This window comes from Accipiter gentilis, chromosome 14, assembly GCF_929443795.1.
Source record: "Accipiter gentilis chromosome 14, bAccGen1.1, whole genome shotgun sequence".
NCBI classification, from domain to species: Eukaryota; Metazoa; Chordata; class Aves; order Accipitriformes; family Accipitridae; genus Astur; species Astur gentilis.
In genome coordinates, this window is record NC_064893.1 from 18,680,341 (window position 1) to 18,707,695 (window position 27,355).

At 42.1% G+C, this 27,355-nt stretch overlaps 1 protein-coding gene across 1 annotated transcript; it reads right to left on the bottom strand.

Annotated features, from left to right (window-relative positions):
- Positions 1-406: 406 nt before the first annotated feature.
- Positions 407-27,355, bottom strand: CHMP4B (charged multivesicular body protein 4B). The gene is made up of 5 exons (XM_049817601.1): positions 26,954-27,355; positions 5,805-5,982; positions 4,939-5,053; positions 4,249-4,375; positions 407-1,221 (listed from the first exon to the last, which is right to left on the bottom strand). Exons 1-5 carry the CDS (start codon positions 27,147-27,149, stop codon positions 1,154-1,156), a joined length of 684 nt encoding a protein of 227 aa, XP_049673558.1. The 5' UTR covers positions 27,150-27,355; the 3' UTR covers positions 407-1,153.

The following is a 27,355-nucleotide window of genomic DNA, read 5'->3' on the forward strand; positions in this document are numbered from 1 at the left end:
GAGATGTTCACCCATAACTCCTACAATACTACTGCTTTAAAATACAACATTTTTTAGCACAGTGCACAACAGGTATCATTTCTGTAACAAAAAATACAAAGCCAAGGCTCCCAGCTCTGTCCCTAGACCTGTTGCTTCTACTTTTAATTCAGCTTTGATTTTTCCTTAGTGTGGGGATTTTGAAATGGTGGACCAGAATATTATTACAATAAGAAAACAGCTACAGCAGCCCTCTGGCAATTTTGCTCAGCTAAGTCTGTAGTTTTATACAACTAAGCTAGTCATACAACCAAAGTTCAGCTAGCTTTGAAGGATGCATGGCACTCACGTAGAAATAGCCAAACTGCACCTAAGTTATAGCCAGATTACTAAAACATCACAAAGAATTGACAACAGTAGCCACAGATGAAAATTAATCAAGATATTTAATACAGTGCAATCCATAGTAGTTTCTTAATTAAAATAATTGTGTGCATGTATCTGAATGGGTTATCAATTATCACAAAAAAGCAATAAACATTGTAACGCTAGGTAGAAAAATGTACAACTGAAATTTAAATCTTCCCTACTTCCAAGATAGCATTTGTCAATTGCAAATCATTATCACCAATTAAAATGGGAATAGTGACTACATTGTTGTGGTGACAAACACAAGGCTGGCCACACATCAGTCAAGGGTTATAAATATAACTTGCAAAGAACTAAAAACCTAAAGCATTCTTGCACCTAAACACAATAAGAAGCCGATGGTGGCTTACGACTTTTCCTGGTTTTTAAATGCTTTACAAGACTTCTAGACACACTTAAACTGACTTAAAATTACAGAGTGTTTTTCAGCTTATTTCAATTCAATATGGCCCAAACTTTGAAGATGAAGATCCAGCAGTGGCAGTAGCACAGTCCATAAGCTGAATGTGTGATTTTGCAAATACCTTTTTACACAAATTCAACCGCATAAACTGCAGGCAATTCCCTCTGCTCCCCTTTCTTTCCTTTGTGCAGACCATGCTATGCAGAAAACAGCAATGCAGTTCCCACTGCTTTGGGTTAAAATTAAAGATAAAGACATTTTGCTTATGCTTTCTCCTCAACACAACACATTTGCACCCAGAATAGGTAATCAAAGTCTTTTTCCAGCCAGTTACTGCTGTGGTTACATGGTTCCTGCCCAAGCTTCCAGCTCTTTCATGTCATCATCCTCTTCTTCCTCTTTCTTCTTGGCTGCAAAATATCAAAAGAAAATAAATGAGTGGGAATCTTGACAGAACCCTGCCTTGATTCTTTGCAGGAGAGAAGCCTCTGTGCCACTGACCTAACCAATAAATGAAGGACCAAATGACAGTACAGGAAAAAAATACACAAGACCTTTTTGAATCAAAGTAAAAGGTGCCTTCTGAAAAAGCCAGCATGGGCTAAACTTTCTGATATTACCACTTCAAGTGGAAAGAGACAATAGTTTACACGGGAAGAATGCAAACGTGCATGAAGGTCAAGATGTGTGCACCAGCAGTGTCTGTTTTCCATAACCACCAAGCCTCCAAGGAGAAGAACCTGAGCCTTCGGCTTCTGAGCCCCTATAGTTTCTTACAAAAATATATATATAGTTTCTTACAAAAATTCATCTGACATCTCCAGTATTATAGTCTCTCCCCCATAAAAAATAAATTCCTTATTCCATCATTAAGTCCTCAAAGCGCAACAAAGGAGGCTACTGTGTTTTGGTTTAGCCAAGTACAGAATTTGGAGACCTCCAACTCTTGTGTCAGTTCAAGCTCTTCAAGGGGCTGAAGAGCTAACAAGCACTGGGTACGTGCTACTTGCCCTCTTGCCACACTCACTAGGAGCTGGTTGGATGTGGATGTTAAGCAGCAGGCTACGCGCTGCCTTATTATCAGTTTTGGTCCTTCCAGGGAAGCAAATGCTACTATTTGTCATAATGTGACAAGTCCAGTTTCTGGAGAGGAAAACCATTAACTCAGCAAAAATGTCTTAACAAAGAAATAGCTGCAATAATTTCGGAAAATACCAAAAAAACATGTCATTTCCTCAGACAGTGTTTTTGGTTGAAAGGGGGGAAACCAAACCAAAAAAAAGAGTCAAATAATTCATACTCAAAATGGTTTGTGTCATTCCAAATGAAACATGTACGTAAGAGAACTGAGTCAGCTTTAAGTCAAACTCAAGACCTATCATTTGTAAAAGTTTGGAATTTGTTTTTCTATATTAAGTTCTTCCAGTCTCTGTTAAACAAAAACAGCTTTTGCCCGAATTTCTTCTGACATCAACTTAGCTGACAGGCAACAGCAAAAAAATTTCTCATTCAGACGGATTAAGTCAAAATCCAGACAGCTCCTGAGAACCGGAAAAGCAGGAAAGCTCACAATCATTTTCTATTCAATGAATATAAAGGAGGTAATAGAGTCAGCTCTACTGCGGAAGACATATTACTTATTTCCAAAAGACACATTAAGCATGTACCTGCATTGTTAGGTAAAGCAGTCCCTTTGAAAGTCCGACCCATGATGACCAGAAGTAAGCTTTTAATCCCAGTGTATATTAAGTCAATTTTAAGAGAAAAACAATTTAGGTTAAAACCCCCACCACCACACAAAATCCCCACCCACTACCACCCCAGAATCCCAAGGTTTCTCAAATGCTGGTGTTGGAGAGAGTTTTATTAAAGTAAAAAGTAGCATGTCATTTAAATACATTAATGGAATTCTAATTTCCATCCAAAAGCAGCTTAACATAAATCCTATAAAACACTGAGTTTTATGCTCATAGTTTTTACTACAAAAACATTCATAATTTTTATTTATTATTTTAGGAAGTGCTATGTCTACATAAGTCTTATGCTGTATAGTTACTTAAATATGTGCAGAGTTACAATGTCTCTTACTAGTGCACAGTCACTACTACCTAATATAATTCAAAAAGTATATTTTGGTTCAAGTCAGTATGTTTTAATTTCCATACCCAAAGAATATTTAGAGCACAAACCTCATTAAACCAGCTAGGAAATAAAAAGGTTATGCACACATTCATTTAAACTGTTTCTCCTGCTGTTGGATCTGAATCTAGATAAAGTCTCAGATTTAAGATACTTTGATATAACTCACTCCCCTCTCATCAACACTTGTCAGCAATTCTGCCTAGCAAAACAGAACTAGAAAAAAAAAATCAATTATGTCAAAATAAAAGAACTATAATGCACAAGTAGCAGACTTCATAGCATGCCACCTAAAGCAGAACCTTGTTTGGCAGTGTCTGCGGCTTCCCAGGTCCTTTTAAGCCTGGAAAGGCAGCAAGATAATTATAGATACACTGACCAATTGGGACTCTTTTCATCCACTAGTTTTTTGGACCTTTTTTCCCTAAGCAAGCACATGAAATAGAGTTGCAAAGTCTACAACTTATTCATAATACATTAAGGCAGATTCAGCAAAATAGGCTAGTAAAGCTTCATATCCCATTAATGCATGCCAGAGGTATTCCAACTCCACTGTATTTTATGAGGTATCACTTCTAGTTCATAGAAGAGTGATTAGTTCAGATTTAACCGCAGCTTTGAACTGTCTGTGTAAATACGAACATTTCTTGCCCACTCTCCATGTAAAATCATCACACTAACTAAAATTTCCTAGATATATGTGCTCTAAGACTGGGATGACCCTAAGTTTGGTACTGTCTGGCTCAAGTACATGCAAACCTCAGAGAGGCAACAGCTGTCCCCAAAGAGGGGACTCTGATGTTAGTTCCTCCCAAAAGCCAGAAAAACAGGAATCAAATTAAAAAAACAAAGCAGCAACAGCAAGGAAGTATGGTTCAGTGTGAGGATCTGAACCAGCCTGGGACTAATTCCAAGAGCTAATTTACTCTCTGCTTCCTTTTATAGCCTTGGTATGTTTGTCAAGACTACTTCCCTGTTGGGCCAGCAGCAACTGGTAGAAGGCTTCCTTTCTCCACATCTCCACTCTACCCTGAGTGTCATCAATGCTGTAGATAAACTGGTAGCGCTAGAATAGATAATAACCATTCCTGTGATAGCTATTAATTTTCGTGGTTCTTATGAAAGGCACGTTACCCCCATGGAGAAACAGCACTAGATGTAATTTGTGATTCACAAAGCAATTTCAAGCAAAACGTCTGCGTTGCCTGCAGCTAGATCTCTCAAATCTGAGGAGCTGGCAGTTAAATAAGCATACTTTTTAACAATCCAAGGTGTTTCTGGTAAAGCTCCATACATACCTGGCTTTGATGGTATTGATATTGAGGGCACATTTGGTAGTGGTACTGTCTCGGGACCACTTATTTCCAGCAAGTTTTTGTCTAGTTCTTCTTGTTCTAGTTCCTCTAGTTCTGCCATGAGTTCATCCTAGGTTTTTAAAGGAAGAAAAAGAAAAAAAAGGAAGAAACTTTAAGTCATAATTATTTGCAAGTAGATTTAGCTCGTCATATTATTAAAGAAAACAGCTTAAATGCACAGGATCAGAGCAAACTGAGGAGATGAAGAGTCTGATTCTTCTTCTGAATTCCTGTACATGATCTTTTGGAGGGTGAGAAGGGTGGGGAAAGAAGTAAAGAGAAGAAATCTAAGTCCAAACATTCTCAGAACACGCCATTCAGACCATTCTCAGCATAAAGTCAGAGTCACAGCTGCTGTATGCACTGGTAGGAACAGCTTGTAACAAGTTCTAGGAGAGATTTTATATCCTAGTACTACACCTAGACACATGCAATATACAGATCTTAAAAGAAAGACCTCATATGAGTCAGCATCCCTAGAGGTATTTAAAAGACATGTAGATGTGGTGCTTAGGGACATGGTTTAGTTGTGGACTTGGTCGTGTTAGGTTAACAATTGGACTCAAGGATCTTAAGGGTCTTTTCCAACCTAAATGATTCTATAATAAAAACAGAGGCAAATTTAAAGCATACCTCATCAAATTCTTCTCCGAATCCTACTGGCTTTGAGATGGCTGTTGAAATCTCATCTGCCAGCTCTTGCTGTTCTGCAATGTCCTGCATTAATTCATCTACTTTATCAATATCCCTGTAAAAGAAAGTAAAGTGTTCAATATAATCAGCCACTTTCCCAATCAACACTTAAGACTGTATTTCTTGTTTTATGTAGAAATGCCACACCATGGTGACATTTACAAGGTCCTTTCCCAAAATATACTTCACATGCAAGTCTGAATTTTATCCCCCGGTCTCAACAAAATTATGCATGTATTCTTTACTTTTCCCCAAAAGCTTAGCTCAGAGCAGTTACATACGGAGACTTCATATGAAGAGGTTTTGTTCTGCATTACTAGTATTAATAATAATTTGCTGTTCCCTGATCCAGCATTATTACATTACATCTACAATATTTGCTTTTGGAGCAAGTACAACATTCCCATAAATCAGTTTACCTTTAATTATTGCTACATACACAAACTCCACTGCACAGAAAGAAGTTTAAGTCTCCCCTTGAGGCTTAAAATTCTTGCTGCTACTAGGTGGATCTGTAACTGGTGCACCCTCCCATTTGCTTTAGACTACACTGGTGCTAGCTGCCTTTTGGACGAAGGCAGCAGCTTTGTGCTGTATAAAATGATGGCAAACTGAGAAAGCATCAATACTTGCATATTTTGTTCAATATGAAAGTGTATCTAGTATTTTAGTTTAAGTTAGAGCCTTTTAGAAGAAGGTTTTGCTACTCTAGCTCTACCTTTGGTTATGAAACACCTGGCATTTAGCAGATCAAACAAATGACAAACTAAAGGTCCTACAGAAAGATGCAGAAGGGAATAACTTACATGTTGTCATGAGCAGCTTTCATAGCTTTAGCAGCAAAACCCATATTCTTAAGCACTTCAGTGTTAGTGTTGGCATTCTCAAGGGCTTCCCTCTGAAATTCAATTGTTGATAATGTGCCATCTATCTGTGCAAGCTGCTTCTCATACCTCTTCTTACGCTTTAGGGCCTGAAGAGCAGCTGAACAACAAAGAAAAAGGTAGGATTTGTGAGATTTATGCCCAAAACAGCCATTCACATTTTGCAGCAAATGCCACTCAGTACAGAGAAATATTTTGCACGTTCCATTGTTTGTTGCCCAGTTTTATTCCTAGATAAACTAAGTTGCCTAACCCTTGTGTTTGCCTCCTTCAACAAAATTGTTTAAAGGTGGCCAGATGCCTACTGTCCATTGCCTGTCACATGAAGGATGCAAGCCAAGAAGCAACTCAAGGATCGGTAGTCCACTCACTTGTAACACACTGCAGAGCAGAGACTACACTACAACAAACAGCAGGCTTCAATGTGCAAGCTGATCCACTTAAAAATATCTTTGTTCACCATCACTCCCAATATATCAAGGTACAGTTGCTGGTGTAGCTCCTGTCAGATGAGGTTGTGATGTTGCTGCAGGTCCCTGCCAGCCAGCTGAACTCCTGTGCAGCTCCTGGGAGAAGCAGCTCATTCAAATACAAAGCAAGAGAAATGTTTCTTCAGTTTTGCTACTTAATGCTGTGAAATACACGTATTTGTAGATATATTTATATATAAACAAACTTTGTGCATGTTTCATATTAGTCCTACTACAAGGTACTGTCCACACAACAGTCTCTACTGATAGACATGAGAAGAGAGATGCCACCACTTAAATTGGTTTGAGCAATTTGCTGCTCGTAAGCACTTGTACAATGCCTGCTCTTGCAAGAGGAGCCCACCCATGACAGCACCAACACAGAGCTCCACACCCACGGGGATCAGCTGGTGTGGGAGGACTGGTCCAACTCGCTGCACAGCTAGGCTTCCCCGGGCTCCTTCTGCAACGCTCGGCTCCACCCCACCCAGACAGGTATGCATCCAACGGGTGACAACAGTCAACAGCCAGCTCTTCCCGAGACCCGGACAGACAACAGACCGGTGCACATTCATTTCAAAACACTGACAGTGAACACAAACTAGATTTACATACAATCTTGCCTGTATGCAGCTAAGTTTTGGTAAGAGCTGCAGTGTGGGCAAGATCTGCCAAGCACTGAGCACTGCTGACTGACGAACCAAGTATCACACGGAGTGAGACATGAGTACAGCTTCCCTTCATGGCACTTCTGCCTCCCCTCCCGATACGAACAGACCTGTCCGCTCACTGCATGACAGTCTTGGTCATATAATACACCCGGGTACTTTAAAAACTCAGCTTGGACACAAACTGCTCTCCTAACAGCCTTACTCTCAGCTTCTGAACTCAGCCACACGCACACTTCATTTTTTCAGTGCTCTAATCTCTGAGAGACTCATAGCAGAAAACAGTTAACATGATACAGGATCAGCTCTGCTAAAAATCAACGCTCTAGACCTCCCAACAGCTCAGTTACCTGCACCAGGAATGGTGGCAAATAAAGGCTTTAAATTTTTAAATCTCTAAAAGACATTATTTCAAAACTTTGCATATTTTTTGGAGGGAGTTGAAAACAAGGAGTAGGAAATCCTGACAGCAGACAGCTTCCCTTATCTACCCTACTAGAGGGATGATAACTTTGTGACACGAGGAGTGTGTTCCTGAAACACACGCAAAGTAGCTCCTCTCCTACAAGCAGATTATGCCTGCAGGCACCCTGTGTATTTCGTCAGATGTCATCTTGAGAAGCTTGACAGTCCTTCAAGATAACGTCCTGGTATCCAGAAGTCCTACATATACCTTCAGTTCTACAATTGGTTATGAATATGCTGTACTTGATTGCTTTCAAATTACACTAATGTATTACAGAATAAAAAAAGTATTTTGGGAAGGTACAGCTAAGGTTGCCAAGCACGCGAAGTAGCACAGGTTCATTTAGTAAAAGTATTCAAAAACGCAAAAGCACAGATCACAGAAGCCAAAGCACAGAAGCCAAAGACCCAAAACAAATCCCTTCACTGACTTGCGCTCCAATAACCAGTAAATCCCACATTTTGGGGCCAGTCCAACATCCATTCTCGTTTGACAGGAGTGGGAACAGGACTGGGTTTTCGTGTAACACAAAGGACAATGTTTGCTCTGCAGAATCGAGCACAACACAAATATCATCTGAAACATTCCAGCTTTATGCCAGATCATAAAGTGATGAGCAACACATTACTGGTATATTTAGTCTGGTTAGTTTTGTGCTAATGGTTTAATTAAGGATATATAAAGTTTTCTTACTCAGAAAGATAGAACTGTTAATAGGCTGTGTTTATATAGCAACAGATGCTGGGGAAGTGTCAGGCAGTGATAGGACATTCTTTATTGAGGATTCTGTGCATCATGGAGAATTACTGGCAAAACCAGAGATTTTATAACCATTATACAAATCCAAGTAAAGTACGACAATTTACATTCCCCACTATAGTTTTCTCTGAGAATAACAACAGTTTATGTACATTTCATGATTATGTACTTTTACAACAAGCTGTTCAGACACCAAACATTACAAGCACTCCCGTTCCCACACACACCAGTTCAGTGTACCAGAACTGCACTCCCCAGCCTTCACTCTGTTTTATGAAGTCTTGCCTTGACTAATTTCTCACTTGTATACACAGATCAAGGCTCCTGCTTTTACAAAAGCATGGCATGTAATCTTCTAGCTTGCAGAACTGAGCAGGGATGGCCCCAGAAGACCTGGAAGATGACACACATCTCCCACCTGGGTGCAGGCTGCAGCACTGCTACCTGCTGAGCTCCTGCTGAACTGCCTTGAGTTCCTGCTGGTCTCAGCCAAGAACCAACCATGCTCAGGTCTGCTATGGCCAAGAGCCTGACGTGCAGACAGACCCCTGCCAAGGAACAGGAATATCAACATGCTGGTTTTAAAACTTGCCTTGCTTCAGGTGAAAACTTAAAATGGATTTGTGGTCTTTTCTAGAAATGTTTCCAACTCCTTCAGACCAAAAGCATCCAAGGAAGATATTTATATTTTCCCCTCTCCTTTGTGCGGCCAATGCAAGGACAAAGCTTCCCATGGCCACAGTGCCCACCTGTACCTACTTAAAGACATTGAAATTAGAAATGCCTGTTTCAATAGCCTAAAAGGATTAAGGACTGATACACAGCCCCGGCAATAAACACAGGGTCATACATAAAGCTTCCGTGTCTGGACAGTTCAGCATAAATATTTAGCATAGGTCAATTAACATCAAAGTGATAAATGAGTTTCTGCAATGAAGAAAACCTTACACAAGAGATTGCAATTTTTTGCAGCTAGAAGCACTAAGGAATGTAGAACAAGGTATTCAGTGCCTCAAATTAGATGATCACAACTTCCTGCAATTTATTTTCATCTGTGTTTCCCGGCTTAACTATCTTTAAATGTAAAGTCCTTGTTTATAACTAGAAGATTTTATTAAGCTGAGAAGTTAAAAAAATAGCAAGTTAATTTAGGTCACTCACATTAATTTCATCCTGCAAATTTTGGCAATTCATTTCCCATACTCCTCCCCCCACAGAAGAGGATTTGCACTTTACCTTCAGGATTCTCCTTGTTGCAATTAACAGTGCAGTCCTTTCACGGTGCCCCTTTCACAGATGCTCCCAGTCATCCTCGTGCAGATGCAAACACAACTCAGAATGATGCTCTGCACTTCGCTCTCCCCTGCCTGCCCTCTATGCAGGGTGGTGGAGACTGCTAGGATCTCGTGCAGACCTTTCTAATCGGTATTTGTCCCAGCTAGAGAACAGATCACTAAATGATCATTTCTCTGCATCTAATTTTTTATAAACGTTAATAAAAATGCATTTTCTTTCAGTGAAATACTTAAAATCTTGTTTGTGTGTTTAGGATCATTACAGTTAAGTCAGTTTTCCATCTCTCGGGACTGATTTCCCCATCGTCAGATATTTCTGGACGAGCACACCACATCAATACCCACCCACAGCTCTGAGCTCACAAGGAATTTCTAGAGTAAGGGTCCATCTGGAGGCAAAAATAGGAGCCATGCCAACCTCTGCACAGGAGCCAAGGGGCTTACCCAACCAGGCACAGGCAAGGGGGTAGTGCCACAAACTCCTGCTTGAAATGCAGGACCAGCAACAGTCTTTGGTAGCACAAATAATACGGCTGCAAATTTTCCATATGTTGCTATCACACTTTACAGAGTGGTGGTACCTAACAGAGGTATAGATCCAAGGAGGTGATTCTGTTCTAACTACAGCTACTTTATCTCTACTCTATTTAAGTGTTGATTTCTGAAAACCGATGAGCAGTTGTGCCGTTTTTTTCCTGCAAAAGAGTCTTTACCATCTGTATAAATACCTACTGAAATCTTATGTACTGCCAGAGTAATACATTTTTATTAAGTTTCACTGAAGTCAAAGCTACAAACACTTAATCTGAAGGGAATGACATTGGCTCTTTTTCTCAAAAAAACCCCCACCCAACAGTTCCCAGAATTTGAAATAAATATGACACAGAGACAGTAGGCTAGAAATATGTCCTCTAGGATTACACACATGCAAGAAACGGATTTGTGTTTGAAGTCAAAGTGTAACATGGCCCAGGTTTCCTCTTCATGAAGACTGCTATCACATTAGGCAGCTGCAGAAGAGACAGTCCTCAGGACCCACACCCCTAATTACACCTTTACTGCTTTGAAGATAGCAATTACATAGGCAGGCAACATAATTTAATACCCAGCTTTAATTGCTGTGGAACTGCTTCAGCAGGATCTGTAACCATATATTAAGTTTAAAGCATTTATTCTCTAGCCTAGCTAGACAGAGTTCGCTCACGACCCAGAACCTGTTGCTGGACAGATCACCAGCACGTTTTTCTAGAAATGGCTGACTTGAGTTTTACAACAGTGTGATAATTTCCTTATCTTACAAGTAAAAAGCTACACAAGATTACAAGATTGCCAGACCAGACTCTCACAGTAGCTTCTGCAAAGTGCCTGATATTCAGAGGCTTGAACCAACTAAGGACTGATGCTTGCTCTCACCATGTTGCAGCTGTATATTTCTTATGGATCTCTCTGCCTTTATACAGAATAAAGCACAGAAAGACCCTGACTATGATCTCCATGTGGTACTAATGGCTTAATCGCAGCGGGTAAGCCTGGTGTGTTGCAGCTGGTGAGTACAGGGCAAGGCACAGCTCTCGCAGGATCACTCAGTGGGGCACTATTCTTGCACAGAGCTGAAGGAAACCGCTCTGTATAAAAACCACCCCAGCTCCTACGCACAGGACTTGCAACAAAGGATGCCAGAAACAGGTAGAGAAAAACAACAGGCAGTGTCCCTGATCAGCACTCATTGTCCCAGCAAAGCCTTCCCTTGGTGAGAAGTGACGCTCCAGTGAAGTTGCTCGATAACACCTTAAGTTTCTCCTCCAAGAGTCCTGCCTTTGGGTGGGGGTTAACTTACTCTTGGAATATCCCTATTACATATAAAAACAGTTTAGGAGGGGATTTTTTTCTTGCCCCCCCCTTTTAAGCTCAAATCTCCCACAGGTTGCACAGGAGGAAAAGACAGTAGTTGGTGAACCACTTTACAAGAACAAACTGACACATTACCCTCCCAACCTGTTATAGCTATGGATTAGACAAAATGATGCGAGAAGAGAAAACTGTTGGTAGACATAGAATTTACTATTTAAAAAAAAAAAGTTTAACATATAAGATAACCTTCACTTAATGAATCAATGCAGACCCAATGACAGCAAAAAATATTTGATCTTTACATGGGAAGTTAGTTTTCACAAGATGACAGCAAGAACCTGCCAATAAACACTCAGTATTTTAGACAGCCTTTGCAACCGGTACTTTTTCCTTCACAGGCACAGTGTGTGTTTTAGTTTGTAGTCCAATGTGCATTATGAATTGCATGCACTTAAAATGTCCTCTAAAAAAACCCAGCAGATAACAAAACTAGTTGTAGTTTATTTGAATCTTAGTAAAGTTTTCAGCAGAATACATAAAGAAGTATGCACTGGGGGAAAAGCAGGGGTGTATATGTGTATATATATATATATCATTGCAATTAAATTAAAGGTAATACATTTATACCGAACTGGGTGACTCCTGCCATCCATTAGAAGACAGTGAGCAGGCTCCAAATTATCTTCTCTGTATGACATTTTGATATATTCATTGTCTTTATCATCAGCTACGACCAGGATGTTGGAGCCAGTTTTTATTCATAAAGATTTCACCACAGAGCTCTGACCAGTTAAAGGTGATATAAATAGTTTATGACCTCTTTTCCATTGGCAAACTAATATAAAATGTCTCAGTGTTAATAAGCATGAACATCTAATCTCTGCAGTTCCTTTGTACACAGAAATTCTCACAAATATCAGCTTCTTGAGAAGAGGGCAAGTCCAGTAAAACAGCAGCTGAGTCAAAAGCAGTTAAATGTGGACTGTTTCAATTACTTGAACATAAAAACATGTACAAAAGTACATTTGAAGAACATTTTAAAGCCTTTTTAAGAACTCAAACTTTTTAATACATAAAAAGCTATTCCTTCCACTGTTGGGTTTTTGAGTGTGGGTTGGGGCAGGGGCTTTGTTGTTGTTGGGTTTTTTATTTATTTACAGTCTTCAACTGAAGAACTACAAAATACTACTTTTAATCCCCTACTACTTTGAATTTATGTGATAGCCCCCCCTAGAAAAACCAGCAGAAGTTTTATACTTACTGTTCAACCACAGTGAATAACAAGAAGCCAAGGGTTTCATTATTATGCCTACCACAGCAGCACCCAGCACTCCAACACAACTGATAAGCAGGAACTCATGTTACGGTTTTCAGTCACTACTCTTTCTGACTAATGAACACACAGAAATAAAGAGCACAGAGTCATTTAGCCAGACTATCCTCCCCTGTCAGCACTCACAGGCTGAAAAGCATGACTGCTCACCCAAATAATTTCACTTTGCTCTCAAAAAATGCTATCTGTAAAAATTTAAGTTCATGTATTTTTCAAGTATTTCAACCTGTATATAAGCAATTTACTATTATTAATACTATTATTAAGAGAGCTGTTCTAAGTCCTAAGATTTCCCTTGCAATATTTACAGCAGTTTGCTAGAGAAATAAGAAAAATGTTCACTGTGATAAGAAGTTAGCAGGATAACAAAAATACAATTTTACTACATAGTACTGCATTCAGAGAAAAAAATTGAGTATGAACGGGTCAGTGATTTTGTTAAAAATCAACAACCCTGCTGCAAATAAGTACTGCTTATACACTTGTAGGACAAATAGTGTTAATGAGATATTTACGCATACAGCAATTCTATTGAATTAATGCTTTTAAATATCATTATTAGAAAAGTATAGATTAGTAGATAAAAAAACAAGGAAGAACTTAAAGAATTCTTTTTTTACACACTTGCAACTCCAAATTTTGCTAGCAAAAACATGTCTCAACTTGAGTGGAGCAGGACAATCAGTTACTTCAAAGAGCACTGGGAACAACTGCAAGTATAATTCAAGAGTTTCACTGAATTATAAAACGTACTTGTACCAAGGTCCACACGTTTGTGAACCCAGAGAATTTGTCCCAACTGATGGCTCACAATAGGCATGTTTCCTGCCTATCCAACTCCTGCCTTTGCAAAAATCTGCTAAAAAAAAAAATCACACTGATACCTAAACCAGAAAGGCTTCTCATCCAGAGGAAGACACATGGGTTAATAGCTCTGATTACTCCAGCTGAGGGGGAAAAAAAATAACTTACTCTCACATCTAATTCTTACATTCTCTCTGGCAAACAAGAAAAGAAATGGCAGCAGCAGAGATACCACTGCAAAAGGATACCAGTTGTATTAATATGGGATGAAGAAGTTCCACAGCAGCCTCAAAAATAACGTACACCAAATGTCAGCCATGCCAAAATAAATAGTGCAAGATAGCTGCAGAGGAGCTTCCCAAATGGGGGTCTGTTGGCCCCTCTGGCAGAAAGCCCAGGCACTAGAAATGATTGAGATAATCAACTTAATACTATGTGACTGTCTCGCACGTTATATTGTGTATCCATCTATAACTTGCTCAACAGAAAGAAGTGTCATTATTTTTGCTGCTTCTGAAAATACCGCTCCATCTTCCTGGCACTTGCCTCGGCAGCAAATGTAATCAGGAACAACATCCTCGCCATCCTTGAAATGGGATAGACAAGGGGCACCAGTAGGTGTAAGAAGTAATTGGCTGCCTTGCCTGCCGTGGAGTCTGCAGTAGAGTAGCTTAATCTTAGGCAACAACTGCTCATCTCTCAGTCTATTGAGAATTAGCAAACTGCCTACAATATCTCAAAAAAATTTCTAAGAAGCAAAAGGTAATGTAAAGCAATGCACAGAGTATCCTCCAATGCTACAAGCAGATAAAAAGGTAGATATAAATCCCACTACAGTCTTACCAAACTTCTTTCACACCACTGAGTTCAGCCTTGAATAAATATCTGTCTGCAGAGATTTGCTAGCTCAGGAAGCTGTTAACCAGCTGACGAATGCTCATGTTGGTTCAAACCAAACCAAGTATAAAGCATCCAAGCGGTATCTTGCCACAGCACATCTGCAGCACATACCAACAAATGCTTGTCCCAGACCAGGGAAGTCTTACAAAATGCAGAAGCTGGTGACTCTTGATTCTCTATTCAGGGTCCCAGAGGTCAGATCTTTTCAGAGTGTTTCCAAAACATTTCAGGGTATTTCCAAAACCATGTAACTACTCTAGATATAACAGCTAGAGAGCACCCTTGTCCTGCAAGCTTCTGCCTGAGCATTTTTGTTTTGGCGCTGTTTCCCGTTCTGCAAATACTTCCTACCCCTCCTGTGCGCCAGCAGAGCCTTGCCCACACCCTGCACGTTAGTGAGATTCCTACCCCTGAAAAAAAACACAAAGCCTTTCAGAGACAGTTACATGCAGGCCTAGTACAAAGGACTGAAGAGGAAGAAAGCAAGCATGGCCACTAAGCTGATACATAAGCATATTCCTAACTGGTTTTCCATTAAAAACCCAGCTACACTGAGCCAAGTTGATGGCACAACACAAAATGTCAGAGGTCCAAGAAGTCAGGTTTGATTTTAAGCATCATGGTGTGAAAGTGGTTGGGAGACAGAGGTACCAAAGCGTAGTTAAAAATAAAGTCACATCAACTCCAAGGCTAATACGGTGCAAAGCAGCATGATTTCCTTCCCGTGAGGATCACCCACTGAGATCTATGATGTCTAGAGGACATACACAAGTCTAAAAGTCACTTTATCCTGAATGTCTGAGGTCATTATCACACATTTCCCCCAGATGCCAGGGCCTAATGTCTCCAGCGTAGCCCCCAGTGCTTGCAGCAGCTTCCTGTGCCTTTCTTTCGGGAGATGCTACGCTTTTAGTGGGGAATCATGAGCAGAGTTCAGTCTTGGTCTGCCACTTATCTTTCTACTAAACATCTAAAGTTCCCAAACCCTATCCTCAAAGGAAAGCAACTATTCCCAGCTCAGAGATGAACTGACTGATTAGAACTACTTCAATAAAGCATCCAAACCCAGGCAGAGAATACAAGAAGGTTTCTGTCCTATCTGTATTTAAAACACAAGATTACAACTTCCTCTTGGGCAAAGCAGTGCCAGAACATTTAGTCTATTGTGCAAGAGATTAAACTAAACAATAAGCACTCCTGGTCTAAAAAGCTATAAATACACAAAGATGAAAAAAAAGATAAAGAAAAAAGCATCCCATACAACAGCAATCAGAGCTTTGATACATGCAATACCCAAACAGAACAGTAACCACCACCTTCACACCACCACTGACTGCGGCACTGCTCAGTGCTCTGGTCAGCATCCACTCGACCTTTGCACCAGCAATTGTTGATGTTGTTCCACATCCCACAGCCCAGACGTAAGGCAGCTATACTTGAAGCGTAATGCACTTCCTTGTCACGCTCCTTATTACAAATTAGTCACAAGCAGTCATTCTCACAAGGAGTGCAGAAAGCGTGCTTCCGAAGGTCAGAATCCACGATTACACTGCCATTTATTCCTGAAACAGTGAGTAATTCACTCAGGCTGAAAGTTCCAGACCGAAACATATTGCACTTGCAGAACCAGCAAGCTGAATAATCTCGTTCTGGCCTGGCCTTCTTCAGGGAACACAGGTGGCGAGTCCAGAAAGCAAGCAAACCTCCAGCCTTGGAAGTTGATACCTATGCCCCTTAAACATCAAGGCAACGATCCTCTGGTCAATAATGCTCTGTAAAATAATCTCTAGGTGAGTCTGGGACAGCTTTGTCCAAGAAAAAAAGGAAAAAAATGTCAACTACAGCAAGATTTGAAGCCCAAATGAGAAAACCAGGGAAGAGAGATCCCAATTACAGAGAAGGAACCAACAGGTTTGTTCCACCCAGTTGGAACGAGCCTAAGAAATGCCAGACCAGCCAAGATCATCTAGGCCTAATGCTTGAAACCATCACACTAAATCTGATCCACCCTCTGAAAGCAAAGCATATACCTTATTTCCCAATTTTCAGTGTTTCGCTTCTTGCGGTCCTGCGTGTCATTGGATAACGGCAGGGGATTGCAAGTCATCTCCAAAACTGATTTACCCAAAACACATTTCTTCTTTCCAAATACAACTAGAAGTTTTCTAAGGCTGCTGGAATAAATTATCCTCCCTGACCCTTTTAAACTGCCCAATAACTCTTCTGTTAAAAACCTGCAGCTTATTTCACATTAGAATTTTATATGTGTATAAAAGAAGATAATTGTTCAGAATTCAACAAAAGTTTAAACTTTTAGCATAAGAAAAATATGTTTCTTAAGCACAACTTGGGATTCTCACAGCTTGCAAATACTCTTTATGGGTTTTCTTCTTTATTTTGTGATTGCTGAAGATACCTTGTGAAAGAATTCCAGTGAAAAACTATAATCTTCTTCTGTATCCCTGCAGAAATATATCAGGTAGAGAGTTCAGCTTTAAGAAGAGCTACTTCTGTTCTTGTATCTCAAAATGTTCTTTTATCACAGGGAAAAAAACACCCACCCAACCAAATTCCCTATGCTTAACAATAGTTTTGTGATTAAGTCACAAAACTCAGAAGATCGTACCTTGAAGTGGCCCATTTCAAGACTTCTCTTCCCGGGAAATTAAACAAGTGTCTGCCTGGGTAATCTATCATGCGTTTTCCAGCTCTGGGCAATTATTATTAGAGTGTTGCCAAGTCTAAGAATTTCACTGAGGCTGTCATAATATTTAGCATTTCTCTTAACATCTCATTTGGTGAACTTATGCTATTTTGAGATGTGAAAAATTAATTTTTTCATGAATGCTCAGATTCCAACACTAACAACTAAGGGGGAAAAGTGGAAAACACACCCAAAAGTTATAAAGCAAATCAGACGAACCACATTTATTTAAAAAAAAAAAAAAAAAAAAAAAAAAAGTCTGTACTTCTTGAATCAACCTCCAAACACTTAACTGGCAGCACCACAGTACATCTCTCAAGGCCAGAACTTTATTGCATTTTTTTAATGGCAATCCCATACTCTTAGGCAGTGATCAGCTCCAGAAGCCAGGTTTAGCAATAAGCATTGTTACTGTAGTCCTCACATCACAAGTTGATGGTGCTGCCAGGGAAGCACTTACCAGAAGAGGCTTTATACCACTCAGTTTCCTCCCAGGACATTGCACATGCTGAGCCCACCGTAGGGATCCTGTCAGGACATTTTATTAAGGTACCACCTCCACGGGAGATGTAATGACTGTGCACAGTTCCTAGTTAGCCCAATATTAAGTTTACTTTGTATCAAGCCGTTTTATTTCATAACTAACAAAAATCACCCGCATATTTCTGAATATCATTGGTTGATGTTCCTGTCACCCTGACATGTATGTTTCTCTTCAGTTCCACTACATCCGAGCAACATCTGTGCAGTCACGTGGAAGTAAACATGACTTCCTTAAACCTGAATAAGTTCCTGCCAAGCCATGAAGAGCACATACAATATGGATGTTCGGTAACACTTAACACACCACCACATTAGTGAGACAGTCAGCATGGCTGATGACAGCTTTATCAGAAAGGGGGACTCCAAAAAGACAGGTTTTACAGTGAAAGACGTTGCAAGTCTTTCCATGTGTGGAGTAACGTGGCAGCAGGTATCCAAACACGCTCACGATGCAGCTACATGGCCAAATTCACAGATGGTCACTATCAGGTTAACCTCAAGGGATTTGCACCAGCAGGATAGTAACTGTGTTACCAAGTCTCTTGGTTTACCTTGTGCCTAAATCAACCCTTGATTTCAACACGTCAGACCTGCTGGATGAGGGACTGGGGGACAAAGACCTGTTAATCTTGTATTCTGTTCTGAAGCAATTGCTGTCTGGAAAGCGGTATGATCTGGTTATTGCTCCAGATATGATCCTGAAAGTGCGAATAGCACGGTCCTAGATGGACTATGAGTTGTACCAATACACTTGCTGACTTGGCTTCCCTTATCTGGAGGAGGGTAAGGAGCTGGGGAAACAGCTGACTGCAGGAGCATAGACTGGTGCAGAAGCTCAGAAATGGGAAGGGAACAGTCAGGAAAGTCTGTACTGAGATCAGCCCTTGCTTGCTACATACAAGGATCAACATGCATATCCTAGTGTGTGCAAGAGAGATGGCTATCCTGGTTATTTGGACAACCCCAAACTTCTATCATTTGCTGCCAATCACTTGAGAGTTACAAGACAACAGCTGTCTGTATAATTACCCTATGCTTATATTAGCCCCTATAAAAAATGGTTATTGGCAAGGCTTCATTTAAACAATGAACCCGGAGGAAGCCATAGCAGACCTTTTCCAACTAGGCTTCCAGCTACAAGGACATCACAGGCAGAACTATTATTCCTTTGCCCCAGACAGGCACTGAGCTCCACCAAGGGGAAATTTCTGCTCTCCTGTGTTCCCACCAGCGCAAGGCCACTGTGGCCATGTCACTGCCCTTGGTACTGGCCCCTAGGAAGGTCCACAGTGCCCACAGGTTCCTCACCTGCAACCTGGCCACATCCTTGTGAGCAGACCTGCGTGCATCTGCCAACAACTTCAGCAACTGTAACACCACTTCTGCTCAAAGACTCAACCAGGATGATTACATGCAGAACTAACCTTATCATCAGCTACGTGCTGCGGCCTTGAGTTGTCTGAGGGAAAGCCAATGGTCTATCAACATCTGATGCGTGGCCTGTTTAGGATTCTCCAACTGCAACCTTTTTGTTTCAAGCACTTTGTGCCAGGAGTTCCAGTTTGCTAGATGCCTGGCTGAAAACTTTGTGGAAAGCATGTTAAAGCATGCAAGCTGCTCCAACTTTTAGTTTTGCAAAATCGTCCATTTTTAAGTGGCGTGGGTAAACAGCAAGATTTTACTTTACACCCCACCCCACACCTTTTTCAGAGCCTTGCTGGCTGCAGGTCATGCCACATCCTCCCCACTCACATCACACCCCATACAAAGTCTCTGGAACAAGCAGCACATACTACTCCAAAAAACAGAAAGGGCAATATTAAAAACTTTTTTTCCATAACGGATGGGGATTTCACAAGGGAGACCAAAAAGCTGCCAAAATCATCGCAGTGGTCTTTTCCCAGCTAGACTCAGAAAAGTGCCAGCAGTACATCCCCCAGCTTGCTGCTGCCTCCAGCAAGTACAAGTGCCCAGGAGCAATGCAGAGCACGGTGTGCAGGCAAGAGAGGCTGGGCTGCCAGGAGAGGAGACACAGAGGCACATGGACATGCACAGCTGCAGCACACCTCTAGCAAGGGCGTCCACTCAATCCAGTAGTACGGGCAACACAGTCTGCATGAGCCCTACAAGAGCTTAGACGTGGTGGTACCCTCCTAATGTAGGTCATTCCTGAACACCAAAGAGCAACTGCAAAACAGTTTGGGAAAGGAAAAGAAAAAAAACCTTTTCCTGGACAGCACTGGCTGCAGACTCCTCTTGCTGTGACACCATCCCTCCCTTCTCCATGTTAAATTAATCCCCTGCTCAGCAATGAAGCATAGTGACCTGTTTTCAGCTGGGATAGAGTTAATTTTCTTTCTAGTAGGTGATATAGTGTTATATTTTGGATTTAGTACAAGAATGATGTTGATAACACACTGATGTTTTCAGTTTTTGCTACGCAGTGTTTATACTAAGTCAAGGATTTTTCAGCTTCTCATGCCCAGCCAGCAAGAAGGCTGGAGGGACACAACAAGTTGGGAGGGGACACAGCCAGGACAGCTGACCCAAACTGGCCAACGGGGTATTCCATACCATGTGGCGTCATGCTCAGTATATGAACTGGGGGGAGTTGGCCTAGGGTTGGGGGGTGAATCACTATTCAGGAGCTAACTGGGCATCAGTCAGCAAGTGGTGAGCAGTTGCATTGTGCATCACTTGTTTTGTATATTCCAATTCTTTTATTATTATAATATTATTATTATTATCATCATTATTATTATTTTCTTCCTTTTGGTCCTATTAAACTGCCTTTATCTCCACCCATGAGTTTAACTTATTCCCCGATTCTCTCCCCCATCCCACTGGGTGGGGGGAAGCAAATGAGTGGCTGCGTGGTGCTTAGCTGCTGGCTGGGTTTAAACCACAACACTTGGCCATGTCCTTCACCATCATTTCAGGCCTGGAAGCACCAAGACTCGCCAGGTAAGGAGTACTGACTACTTTTAATTCCAAGCCCCAATACAGCACCTTTTCTATGCTGACCTGCCTACCAAGCAGCATTGTAGATTGCACCACGGAGCGTACCTGAGTGCACAGCCTGGCCATCCCCAGCATCCCAGGAGTCCAGCTGGGATCCTGCTGCATGCCCCAGGTGACGTTCAAGTACGAGCACATGGTTCTTGCCAGAATCCAGTCAGAATGAGCAAGAAGGGATTGACAGAGAGGCCTGAGTGATACAAGTGCAAAGCCTAACAACATCCCAGCCCAGATAAACATTGCACAACTCAGCACAATTTCTGCCAGAGAGAAACAACTTGGCAGTTTTCTGCACAAGTCTGAGAAAGTAAAAGAGAGTTAACCCAAATTCACAATTTGCATCACCTGCAAATTACAGTTTTTGAACTAGCACTAGGAGCCCTTAAGCAGGATTCAGTAACTAGGCCCGGAGCTTAATGAGATACTAGAATCCAACATCTAATACATTTGGAGAGAAAAAGTAATAAAAACAAAGTCAGTGGCTGCAAACATGCCCCGTTTCCCTTCTGAAAGGGCTTGACAGAGAACAGGAACAGGAAAGGATGTATTGCATCAAATACAGTTACCAAAACACATCTGACAGGACCAGAGGGTTTTTGTTTTTATTTATGCCACTTTTTAAAGCTGTTTTAAAAGGTGTCTGTGAACCCCCCTATTCCTCCCAAACCGTTCTATAGTACAGCAATCTGTCTCCAAAAGTCTCAGTTAAACATAGGTAAGGTAGAATTACAAACTAGAAGTTTCCTCTTGTTTTTAAACACCTATTTAAAAAGGGTAATTATCACACTTTTCCCAAGCCAGGTCAACTCATTAATCTCAGGGGAGATGAAGGACTCGGGCCAGCACTGCTATCAGTACTCTTGCACTGAAGCTGTGGTTTACAGTTAAGCACCTGGAACTCAAAGATGCATTTTACATTAGAGTATGACTTGAAACACAGAAAAGGCAGGCTGAAGTACAGCAAGAACGGCTGGATAGTGTTTGCTGTAGGACTCCTGCTTCCGCTACATCAGCATCTTATGATTCATGGAAACAAAACCAGGTTCATGTTATTTGATTCTAGGAGCAGAGATCACTTCTCTTGCCAAATGTCAAGCAGGACCTTAAAAACATGTTCGCAAGCAATGCATTGATGTCTAAGGCCTTACATACATGGTCACAGGCCACTTGAGCCTTTGCCTGTACCCAGGCCTGAGGTTGCAGCTTTCTCTGCCTTGAATTCCAGATTGTTCCAACATTTTGAACCACTCAAACTTCTAAACAAAAACGTCTGTGCCATCATGCAGGCATGCTTCCATTTTTTAATTAATGATCAACTGGCCCCCTTGCTGAGAGATTGCACGTCACCCTCAGATTTTATCACAGTTAGTACCTCTAAGCTGACCAAGCAGGGGACTGTTGCCAGGAGAGGCAGAACTGCCCTCCTCCTTCAGTCACATTCCTGACTTCTCTCCTGCCTGCCAGCTCTAGCATTTGTGTGGTTAAGTGCAGAAAACATTTTTATTTTTTTTTTAAAGAGTTAGGTTTTGGCTGGATCAGCAAACTAATCCAACTCAAGCACTGCCCCACAAATGCTAACACCAGCAGAAGAGAAACAGGCGGGACAAGGCACTACTGCTTCTGGCAGCCACATCATTCGAGATCAGCCACTGCCAGTTCCACAGCCACACCACAATGCACCAGTTGTATGTTTCAGCCAGGTTAACTAAGCTGCTACAGAAAGGGGCAGTTCTGTCTCCTCTCCGGTGCCACAGTAACCCTCCAGCAACAGGCAAATCAGATCAGCAGACTGATGTGACAGGTTAAAAAAAGGTAGGGAGATGGTAAACAGTTCATTTTCCATCAGATCAGCCAGCTAAACTGACTTACCTGTGGCAGCACTATGATCTATTGCGAGCTGGAGGTGGGCATAAAAATCATGACTTTTGGCTCCAGCCTACACCCAACTTCCCTGTTTGTTTTTGGTGCCGGGTGGAGAATAGGAGTGTTCTCTTTCCAGGAAAAGCCTGAATTATACAGCAGGAATCTAGCAGTGGTTTTGCATCCATTTTGTGTACTAGGTCAACAGTGCTGAAAAAAATAGCATTATATTTTTTTACAGTGAAAGAGAAACTTTGACTCAGAGAAGAAAAAACACTAGCTAACAGAAATCAGAGTTGATAGAAAATCCATGAAACGTCAGTCTCCTGCTAAAGCCTGAATATATTTACTGCATTGGCACGATATTAGGTTTTTCACTCATTCCAGTATTTGTGGACGTAGTGTTCATTAACAAAAAGGTAAAATCTAGTGGCAGGCAGGAACATAACTGCATTGATTCACCATGGATCTAAACTCTAGAATGGACTACTTATAAAAATGGCACCCTAGGAGAGTGTCTGGTTTCTCTCCCTACTGTAATCTTCATATTGAGAAATAACTTGAGCTTTGGGTTTCCACGAGAAACAGATTCTGGAATCATTAACACCCAAAGTAGTCAGAGATCAAGGAATTAACGCATTGCTTCTTTGTATGCACGTGCTATTTCTCTGGCAGCTTGGCTTTGTGCAGCCAGGCAAGAGCCACAAGGAAAGGAGAAAAACTGGAGCAGCAGTGATTAAGATCAGGTTGAGCTATCCTGAAACTGAATACTGAGCCCCAGAACTTCATAACCCTTGGCAAGATCTAGCAGCTTTGTTAGTTTCATGAAGTTTGAGTGCCTGATAAAATATCCCAGATTTCATGAAACAATGCCATATTGACAAACTGGAGCGGAATAAAAGGATGCAGCAGCAGCACAGTACTTTCAAACCGTCAAGCTCACAGCTGCACACTTCTTTTGTTAAAGCAAAATTTATTTTCACGACAGATTTAAAATCCAGTAAGATACTGGCTGACTGGTGTTCAAACTACACTGTACTACTGCTACTTCCATTAACTTCACTGAGAGGATAAGTCCACTACTCATGAGCTAGAGTAAAAGTGTTGAGAAGCCTCAGGGAGGGGCAGGGGGGGAGCAGAGATAAACACCAGAACCCACTCTGTTTTCAAAAGAATAGGCTGAACACTTCCATGAGAACACATAACGAAACACAAGCATAACCCAAGTTCTTCCCAGAAGAGGGAATATTAACCTGTATCTTTTCAAGAAACCTTTCTAAAGATGAGCAGTCTTCTCCTCGGCAGTTTTTCATCCCGCGGACAAAAAATTACATGCACATTAAAGCCATAACTGCTGGTCTAACACTCTCTAGAAGCAGCATAGCTGCCTTCGCACCGACCTAACACTTGGAGACTGTTGCCCTCTCCCTCCCCCAGGAGCTATTTTGATATTGTGGACTAATGAGAAGGAATTGGTAGAGTGAAAGAAAAAAAATAAAAAATTGTTACTTATAAAAATGACTTGAGTTCCTTCAGAATGCATGGTGATCATAAAATTGCCACATCTATGCAGCCAGAAAAGAACAGAAAGACCCTGAAAAAAGGAACTTTTTACTAAAATTTGAAAGCCTCCCATGCCAAGAAACAACACAGACTAAGGAAATTTATTCCAGATAGTTACTCATTATAACTTCAGAATTTCATGAGGAGTTGTCTGGTTATACAGCCTGAATATCCTAAATCCAGATTATGAAAAATATACATGTATAAACTCATAAATTAATAAAAACCTGCATATGCTTGGGGCAGGCAGAGGAACCAGAAGGCCTGTAAGTTTCTGTGCTTTCGTTAGACTCCAGAAGTGCTGTAGGAATTAGTCAATGAGCCTTTAGAAACCCTGCTCACTTGGCACCCGAACAATCGCACAGTGTGCTGGAGAGCAGAAAACGTTTCCTTTTGTTACCCCCCGTGTGCCAGATGCCCATCTTTCCTCTGAGAAAACAAAAATATCTTTCCAAGGTGGCTTTAAGCTTTCAGGTAAGCTCCCTGCCCCACTGTTGCAGACATGTATATTCTTCTGCCGGCTTCACCACAGCAGCTTCCATTAATGTTGGCACGACTGTCCAGCTGTGCATTACCCATATGCACCATCCGCAGTACACTTCTCTATAAACAGCAGGGATATAGAGAAATCTCCAGAATAAAATGCTTAAGTCTTGGAGAACTAAGAAAGCTTAAGGATTCTTCAACCTGTGGTTTTTAGAAGTTGATTCAACACTACAAAAAAAAAAAAGTCTACTTAATTCACTTTTGTTTGGTTTTACTTAAAACATTTTAATGGAAAAACTTTGATAGAGTTGAAAAGACACTTTCACATATAAAACCAACACCTTTTTATCTTCACTTAAATTGTGGATTTAAGAGATTTTGCATCAAAATTACATAATTTCTAGATTATAAAACAGCCTGAAGTCAGAGAGGAAAAAATCCAAACAACTCCATATTAAAAAAATGCAATTTGTTACAGCTCAACTGTAACTGTAACTGATGACTGACATCTTGAACCCAGAAGAAATGAGCAGGCCCTTAGTCTGTCTTGACGGGAACTCGCTTCCCTCGCGGATAACCAGCTGTCTTTCCTAGCAGCCCAATAACAAAAGTTGGCCTCTTAAGTCTCATAAGTCCTCCGGAAAAAAGAGGGTTTGTTTTCCTCCAGAAAACCATCCCTCGCCCTTCTCCTTTTCACAGCTCCTTAATTACTCATCAGGATCCTGTCCTTCTGTGAGACCTTAATTAGTCTGACCCAGAATGCTGCTAGTGAACGGGCAGGTTTTTCTCCTTCCTCCACCTCCAAAGAAATTTAATCCCTCCACTACCCAAAGTGCTCCAGAGCACACTGACAGGCAGCATGTACAGAAAGGCATGGAGAGAGATGACATTACAGCAGAGCAAGATAAAGACCTGACCAACCAGCAGCAGAAAGAGTTTAGGAGAAGTTAAACAGGACCAGTGTAAGACAGAAGATGCAGAAACTGCAGAAGAAGAGGAAGGCTAGAAAGTGATGTATGTTAGTTCTCATTTTAAGCTCATTACCAAGCTAGGCAAAAAACTGCACAAGAAACTCAGACTTACTAAAACTGTTGCAATAAATTTGCTTTAGAAATTAACTCAGTTAAGCCTGAAGCCAGGCTCTGTTGAGGTCCTTCAGAAGACACTTGGGGCAGCAAGTCAGGCCTGTGCCACGCTGCCGCTTGCCTACAAACCCAGCAAGCATTACCTGAGCTTGCTCCATTTGCACTATCCCTCAAATACAAGGCAAGTGAGAAGCCCTGATGCAGCACACTGTTCTGAAGTTTAAAAGGAGGCTTGAAATGCTGACAAAAGTAGTGGTATGAAGCAGAAACTGTTATAGGTAATTACTGTAAATTAACCCTTGCTACTTGGCCAACAGTTGTGCATTAGCAACTCTCGGTGCCACAGACAGAGCCACACCACCTGCTTCAAGCCCTGCTGTTCCGCTGTGACCCAGCACAAAAAGGGCAACGTCAACAAAAAAAATCTAAATATGCTTTCCGGAAAATGCCGCTTTTAACAACCATTGTAAAACAAGCAAAAAGCTCATCAGAGCACCAAAATACATAGCTGGCAACCTGCTGCTTATCTTCAGGCTGACAGACCATTAATGCGTATCAAGCACTGCTTACAAATACATAGCTCGACCTCCCCCCGGCGAGCTGAGTTCTACCTGGTGGTCACCAATTTCTAATATCCATTTATAAGCCACTTACAGCTTTAAGATACGCTGACAACAATAAAAATATATTTAGCCATAATCCTTAATTTGAGCAGCGGTTTGGTAAAGAGCTTTGTTTGTCAGAAGAAAAAACAACAACATAGTAAAGCAAGGCCTTATTCCACATTGATGCGCTGCTTTTCCAGCTACTCCTGCAAGCAACCAGAAACACCCTGGCTCCTGCTTTGCAATATTTTCCTGGCCTCTCCCTAAAGCGACGCGCACACGGAACAGAAAGTGAACCTCGCACAGAAGAGCCAAGCAACGCCGTGACATCGTTATCACGCGGAAGTGATGCGGAGCCCACGTTAGACATAAAGGCTGCCCTTCCCGAGGCGGGGAAAGCCTGCTCCGGTATAAACCTTGCTGGGGAAGGGCAGCAGGCCCTGGAGAGCCGGCTGCCGCAGCTCCCAGGCAGCGCGCTATAAAATAAAGGCAACAAGCTATAAAATACAGGTACACACGTCCGCCTGCGCTATACGCGGAGCGCAGCCAGCAACCCAACGGGCCGCCCCGGCCCTCTCCACCCCCGGGCAGCCGGGCCCGGCCGACCTGTTGCCAGGGGAAGGGGCGGCCCGGCCCGGCCTCCCCCGGCCCGGCCTCTCACCGCGCTTGTTCTTGGTGCCGTGCTTGCGGGCGGCCGCCAGCTCCTGCTCGATCTTCTTCTCCAGGAACTCCTGCTTCTTGCTGAGCATCTCCTCCGTGTCGCGGAGCCGCTGGATCGCCTCCTGCGGGGACGGGCCCTTCCCGGCGCCCTTCCCGCCGGCGCCCGTCCCGAACAGCTTCCCCAGGAGCCCCGACATGGCTGCGCCGCGCCGGGCCGGGCCGCCGAGGCCGCGGTGTAGTGGCGGGGGCGGCGAGGACCGCCGTGGAGCACCAGTACCCGCTCCCCTCACTCCGTGCCCCCTCCTCACAGACCGGCCCGGCCGACCGACCGACCGCCAAGATCCACCGGCCCAGGCCGCCGCTCGCTCGCTCGCCGGGCTCTGCTGGACTCGCCGCACCCCGC

What these genes read in the sequence shown, in the direction of transcription:
- CHMP4B (XM_049817601.1), bottom strand. Translation starts at nt 27,149, where the DNA reads ATGTCGGGGCTCCTGGGGAAGCTGTTCGGGACGGGCGCCGGCGGGAAG. An exon ending in CGGCACCAAGAACAAGCGCG is followed by an intron (nt 5,983 to 26,953) that starts GTGAGAGGCCGG and finishes TTTGTTGTTCAG; the next exon opens with CTGCTCTTCAGGCCCTAAAG. An exon ending in ATCAATACCATCAAAGCCAG is followed by an intron (nt 1,222 to 4,248) that starts GTATGTATGGAG and finishes GATATTTTGCAG; the next exon opens with CCAAGAAGAAAGAGGAAGAA.